At 61.5% G+C, this 7,008-nt stretch overlaps 1 protein-coding gene across 1 annotated transcript in view; it reads left to right on the forward strand.

Annotated features, from left to right (window-relative positions):
* Positions 1-688, forward strand: part of GLRA4 (glycine receptor, alpha 4) — a 6,958-nt gene extending 6,270 nt beyond the window's left edge. Inside the window, exon 8 of the mRNA XM_009331633.1 lies at positions 401-688. Within this exon, the coding sequence (XP_009329908.1) occupies positions 401-688 (288 nt within the window). The remainder of the gene's footprint in view (positions 1-400) is intronic.
* Positions 689-7,008: the final 6,320 nt, after the last annotated feature.

Below are 7,008 nucleotides of genomic sequence, written 5' to 3' on the forward strand. Positions count from 1 at the left end.
CACCCCAGTTCAGCCCTTTCCCCCTCGCTGCCGGAGAGCTGGGGTTCACAAGCCCCCAAGCTGGAGCTGGGAGGAGGCCAGGGAGGGATCAGTGTCGGGCTGCCAGGGTCAGGGTTGCCCTTGGATGCACCCTTAAAACATGTGCCGGATGACAAGGCAGTCAGTGCTTGCCCCCACACTCCTTGCACACCGCTGCCTGCCTCTGCCCGCAGCTTGCCAGCCCTGTGCTTTCGCCTGCACACTTCGGGCTTTCTGAAGAAGCACCTAACCTTGCACTGGGCACTTACATGACCATATCACCGAGCAGGGGGTGTATAGGACATACAGCCACAAGCACCTACTCACCCTGCAGTATCGGTGTCCACAGGGTGCCCCAGCTGACAGCCTTTCCCTTTGCCAGGAGGAAGAGCTTGTCCGCGAGAGCCACTTCTATTTGCGAGGCTACGGGCTGGGTCACTGCCTGCAACCGAAGGACAGAGCTGGGGGGGGCCCTGGCATCTACAGCCCCACCCCAGCCAGCATGCTGCTGCGGGAAGGGGAGAGCCTCCGCAGGTGCTACGTTGACCGGGCCAAGCGCATCGACACCATCTCCCGAGCTGTCTTCCCCTTCACCTTCCTGGTCTTCAATATCTTCTACTGGGTTGTCTACAAAGTGCTGCGCTCAGAGGACATCCACTCATTGCCCTGAGGCCCAGAAAAGCGTGACTGCCTCTCAGTCTGACCCCCCTCCCAGTGCGCCCGGCCGCCATGAGCTCAGCCAGAACCATGTTCCCCTGTCCTGGAGCAGCGGCACTGCCAGGCTGGGCCTTGGAGCCTGGACATGTGGTAGCCCCCACGTCCCTTCGGATGCCGGGGAGCCCCAGTACCTTGGGGTGCTGCACAGCTGGTGGCTGGGGAACATCACCTTCTAGTCAAACACCCTCCACCTCTCCGCACCTTTCATGTCAAGGCTGCTGCTTCTCTAGGCTGCATCACTGAGCTGTGGGCCATGAGCAGCCAGGTGAGAGGCTGCAGTCCTCTCTCCTCCCCTGGCCCAGAGCTCGGTTGCAGGAAACAGCAGGCAGCACCCCTGCCTGTGCCCGGACTGTGTGGGGTGCTGGCTACGGCCCCCATAGCCCCCAGCAACAGACAGGGCCCCTCCGGCCCCCAGCCAGCTCCAACACACAGCAAAGCAGCGGCTCGGGGATGCTTCCTTCCCTGCAGAGCCCAGAGTTGCCCATGATGCCCATGGCCGCAGGAAGGACTGTGGCAGGGACACGGGGCAGGAGGCTCCATTTCCTCTGAGGAAACACTAGCCCTGGGGCAGGCAGCAGGCAAGCCCAGTCCCACTGAAGGTGAAGGGGCGCAGACGGCCACTGCAGCCGCAGACAGGAGCCGCTTGGCACCGGGGAGCTGGCACTGCACTACCTGCAGGGTAGGGCCCACAGCCCATCTTCTGAGGGAGATTTTCAGGATGAAAGCAGTGGGGTGCAGCTTGGCTGATCCCTTTGGAGGAGTAGAGTGAGTGGTGGCATCCCCAGACTGCTGCATTCCCATGGCACCACAGTGCCAGCAGAGAGCCGGAGGTGAAAACCGCTCTGTTCGCCAGCTTTCTCCCGACCCTGTCGCCCAGGCGCGGTGTCCCCTGGGCGGGTTCATCCCTGCTGCTCCTCCACCAGAGAGGAGAGCATCCGAAACCTCAACAGGACAAGCTCGGCAAGGCTTCCAGCCCTCCAGACCTGGATATCCTCCATGCTTAGCAGGAAATAAAAGCAGTAGGTGATGTTTATGTAGGTCCTACAGAGAGAAACGTGTTGATGCTCTCCTTTCCCCCTGTCACAGCCAGCCCGGGAAGGGCTCACAGCCCGGTGGGGTCTGTCCCCCCATGGCCCTGCAGGAGAGGGTCCAGGGTCTTCCAGGCAGGGCAGCATGGAAACGGGATTCACCCTTTTCCTTGGAGGCTGTGGTGCCACCATGGCACAGTGAGGGCCCTGGTGACCCACTTGTCATGGCAAAAGGGACCCTGCAGGGCAGGGGGACATGGGCGGGAGGCCAGCACTGCCTGCTGAAGCCAGACCCGGGCAGAAACTCCCACCATGGCCCCTGGCCCCACTCCTCAGGCAGGCATCACCCTCTCCCTCACACGACTCACCGGGAGCAAAGCCCCACACCCCCCACACTTTCTGCCCAGCCCCCCGAACCTCACAGAGCACTCAGCCACACGCACCCATTTCACAGACAGGGCAAGCAGAAGAGAACAGGCCCCAGGCCATGCCCGGGACCCACCAGGACAGGCCGAGCCAGCTCCATTCCACCACCATGCATGCCTTCCCCTCTGTGGGTGTCCCCACAGAGCCCCACCGTGTGTCCAGACCAGGCTTTCGAGACTTGTTTTTGGGGAGGCCCTGTTTGGATACAGAGGAAGGGGTGCACCTTGTCTCCTCGGTTCACCCGGCCCCCCAAGGCAGCGCCAAATGGGGGGATGCCAGTGCCCGGGCAGCACCCGCAGGTGCTGGGTAGCCAAGCCTCCCTCTAGCAGCAGTGGGTTTTTAATCTTACTACGCAAATAAAACCTTTCTGGGATTTTCAGTGGTGCGCTGGGGGTTTGTCTCTGCCAATGACCCTTCAGCCAGCTCCAGCCACTGGCGGGGCCCCCCACGTGTGGGAGGGACGTGGGGACGAGGGCACAACAGCCCTGTGAGGACAGGAGCCCCGAGCTGCAATTACACCCAGATATCGTTACCTCCACGGGTGATTTTTCTGACATAATTGGTGGTGATGGGTTTTATCTGCTGTGTGGGAGATGCCAGCAGGGCCGGGTGGGAGCCCCCTGCGAGCTCCTAACCCCAAACCCCATCACTCTCCTCCCCCCCCAGCTCTGTGGGGTGCTTCCTGTGGTCACCCCAGCTCCTTTCCACCTCATCCAGGCTTGGCCAGGGGACAGGACCTAAGACAGGGCAGCTGTGGGGCTGGGGCGGGGGGGCTCCAGCTCTGCAGTGGAGCTCAGACACCCAAACATGGGCGAGCATCCTGACGGGTGAGCCTCCCTGCACGGCCCCTTCACGCTGGCTTGCTGGGCGGGCGCCAGCCTTACAGAGCTGCCAGCTGTCCCGGGGGGCTTACACCAGCCCTGCAGTGCCATCCGGGGCCGGTGCTTTTGTCCCCAGCTGCCATGGGGGCAGGGAGAGCCCGCAGCTGAGGGCTGAGCGCCCAAGCAAACATCAATCTCCCTCTGTCCTCCCGGCCAAGTTTCACAGACTGGCTCTGTTGGTACCTCGCAGCCCTATCACCCGCCCAGCCCCATCGGGATCTTCTGTGGCAGGGAGGAGAGAAGGTGAGGTGCACTCACTCACTCAACTGGGGTTGTTCTTTAGATGGGACAAGCCAAACCCCGCTGAGGTCTTGCTCCTGCCCCCACCCCAAACCAAGAGAGGACATGGCCAAGGGGAGAGCCGGGAGCCATTTCATGCCAATGCAGTGCACCTGGTTTCTTCACTCCCTGCTCTCTCTCCTTTCTCTCCCGTGCCGAACATCAGGTCTGGGCACCTGGCATCTGTTTGGAGGTAAACACTGTAGTCAGCCCTAAGCCACCCAGCTGCGGGAACTGGCGTGTCCCAGAAAAATGAAAATGGTAAAAACCCAACACATCCTTCCTAAGCTAAAGCCCCTGGGTCCCACACGCTGGTTGCAGCAAGGCGGGGAGGGGGCCTTGCTGCTGGCACTGCAATAGCAAAGGCATGAGGGGAGCACTGCCCCACAGCCCTTTGCGGTTCGGGTGTCTCGAGGAGCAGTTTCGGGGTGAGGAGCAGCACTCAGCCCCCACCCCTGGTCCTCCCAGGCTGGACTGGGAGCCGCTGGGACACCCACACAGCTGCAGGGCTGTCACTGCCCTCCAGCACACAGCTCCAACGAGTCCCTCACATCTTGGGGACAGCAGCAGCGCCCAGGCTGGGGGTGCTGAGCCCCACGCCCTTCCACAGGTCACAGCATGGCCAGGAGCCAGCTCAGGTGGCTCCATCCCCCAGCAAAGCCCATGGCCTTTGGACAGAGTCAATTTTCCACTTCCCGCCTGAGGCTGTGCACTGGGGGACGCATCCCAGCCACCATGGGAAGCAGCGGTGGGCACGGGACCAACAGCCATAGCCAAGTCAATTGCTGGTTTAAATGGAAGTTAATGGAGTTACACTGGGTTAACAGGACTCCCAGACAGTAAAACGAGCATCATCATCACTGGCAGCTTCCCAACAGCCTGCCAACAGCATGCCCAGGGCCAGGTGGCCACAGGCGCACACAGATTTGGGGCAGCACAGCCCCTCACCAGCCCCAGGGTCTCCCTGAGGCACCTGCATGGGGTTGAGGAAACGTGCCCTTGGCTGGGCACTGTGACAGCACACCAGCCAGGCCCCTGCTCCGCCGACCGTAGAGGGCCTGATCCTGCTGGAGCCGAGCTCTGCCACTGCACATGGCAGAATTGGGGTACCAAACTTTCCCTTCCTCTTCCCCTCCCTCACCAGGGCCTCCTGCCTGCACCCACAGCCTGGAGCTGCCTTGGGGCAACATCAACTGCCAGAGGTTTAGCAAACCACCCTGTCCGGATGGACCAATGCCCACAGGACAGCATGTCCCATGCTGTTTGGGACACCAGGTTCAGAGCCAGGCGAGTTCAATGCAGCAAGAACAGGTGACAGCCCTGCCGGGGCTCTGAGCACTCAGCGCCTTTTGCACATTGCCTGGGCACAGATTATTTTTTTTAATAAAATATCAAGCTCCAAAGTCAGCCAGCCAGTCCTGAGTGGGCCAGGGCTGCTCCCTACAGATGGGGAAACTGAAGCACGAGGAGAGCTCCAGGAGCTGGACGGGCAGCGTGCCCTGCTGGGATCCAGCCACGCCACAGTGCACGGGGCCTTTGCAGGACCGCAGACCCACTGCGGCCGGCCCCATTGGGGCAGGATCGCTCCACCACAGGGAAGGTCCAGGTGCCGGGCGCTCATGCAGCATGGCTGTGCCGGCACCCCAGCCCTCAGCACAGCTCTGCCAGTGCTGCCCTCCGGACAGAGGAGCCCCAGGAGCCAAGTGGCACTTTGGCCCCCAGCATGCCCCTGCCATCTAAGCTGCAGCATCACACCACAGCCCGTCACCTCTGCCCACTCAGAGGGGTTTTGCCAGTGCCCTGCCAAACCCCACAGCCACATCCACCCCCCCGGCATCACTTTGGGACCAGCCTGCACCGCTCAGGGGAAGCCAGCCAGCACATGCAGGCCATGGGGCACCCCATGTGCTCCCCAGCCCAAGGGGTGTGGGTGTGCCAGGTACTCCTGGGGGCAGGCAGGACACCTGGGAGGGGGCAGTGAGGGAGGGCTGGAGCCCGGAGACAAGCAGGGATCAGCCCTGCAGCGCTCCCAGGCTCTGGGAATACGGGTAACTGCCTAGGCTGTGGTTTTGCACAAGAAAAAACAAAGCGATGAGGTTTTCCAGCCCTCAAAGCAGCTTGTTTTGTCTGACTTTGAGAAGCCTCTGCGCTTCAGCCCCTCAAGGGGCAGGGGAAGGACCCTGGCACTGAAACAAGGAGCAATTATCAAACCACGGGCTCTGAAGAGCTTTTGTTCCCTGGATGCACCAGAGCAGAGATCGGAGGACACCTAGCGAGATGCCTCAACGGCCCTGTGCACCAGTGGCACCCAGAACCCAACACCATAGCGGCCCCGGCCCTGCAACGGTCCCATCCCACTCCTCTCCTCCTGCTATGGTCCCACGACCAGAGCTCCAGAGGGGCTGCAGGGGCCGGTCTAACCCTGAGGGAGATGCACAGGGGGGGAGAATTGGCTCCTCGTTTCCCATTTCCCACTGCTGCCTTGGCAGCGAGAGCCTCCATGCCTCCCTGACAGGTCACACATGCTGCCAATGATGATACCTCCAGCAGGATGAGGCCCAGCAGTGCTCACAGCTGCGCGACTCCTGCAAAAACAGGGATTAAATCTGGGGCTCATCTCAGAGACACTGACTGGGATGCAGGTGCCCCTTACAGCTCTCTGGGTCCTGCTGACATCAGCATTGCCCCTTCCAGAAGTTCTCACCTCACCCTCCCATCAAGCTGATTTTACTGGTGCAAATGGGGCAGTGACTATGACTTATTCCCATGGCTGAACTTGTTTGAAGAGAGACCATAACCTTTGAGTGCAAAGATCTGGATGGGTACAGGCACCTCGGGCAGAGACATGCTGGATCCAGCTCCTCAGGGATACCCACAAGCAGCCAGAGCGGCAGCAATCACCCTGGCCATACCTGACGCTCTGTATCGGCCTCTTGCCAGCACTGGATCCAGTCCCAGGCTTCACTCTGATCCTTGGATCCCTGCAAGAGGAGAGGCGGGCTCTGCAGAGACCCTGTTCCCCTTCCTTACCTCCCGACCTACAGCACCATAAAACACCCTGAGCTCACAGTAGAGACTCTGCCAGCTCCTCAGCACAGCCAAGGCACCCAAGAGCCCTGTGCTCCGAACACCCCACGCAGCCAGGACAGGCAGGCCACAAGATGCTGTCTGAAGAAACGCCGTAACACCAAACCCCTCCTCCTCCACTGATGTTTTCAAGCTGTCACGGTCAGGGAGCGGTAGTGCTCAAGGGAAAAGGCAAAGCGAGGAAGATGAACCCAGTGGCGTGTCTCAGAGGGGTGAAGGAACCCAGGAGGGTTAAGAGGGTAGCAGTGACAGAGGAGGAAAGAGAACGGGGGGAAGAAGGAGCTCCGAGGAGGAAGGTGTCATCAGAGGGTTCACTCAGGAGCTGCTCACAGGTTTTGAGGCAGGGCTGGAGCCGAAACTAAGCCCTGGGCCCACGGGGAACAAATACCCCTTCCACGGGACCCTGTGCTCGCACGGCCAGCGCTGACACCACGGAGCACGCACAAACGCACTGCCCCTGCGCTCATGGGGGCCCCAAGCCTGGCCAGGCCTCCACGGTAGCTCCGGCACTCCTGAGCCCGGGCACGGGGCCGCGCTGCTGCAGGACCAGGACCGGGACCGGGCCCGGGCCC

The sequence above is a fragment of the Pygoscelis adeliae genome, unplaced genomic scaffold, assembly GCF_000699105.1.
Source record: "Pygoscelis adeliae isolate BGI_AS28 unplaced genomic scaffold, ASM69910v1 Scaffold79, whole genome shotgun sequence".
NCBI lineage: Eukaryota > Metazoa > Chordata > Aves > Sphenisciformes > Spheniscidae > Pygoscelis > Pygoscelis adeliae.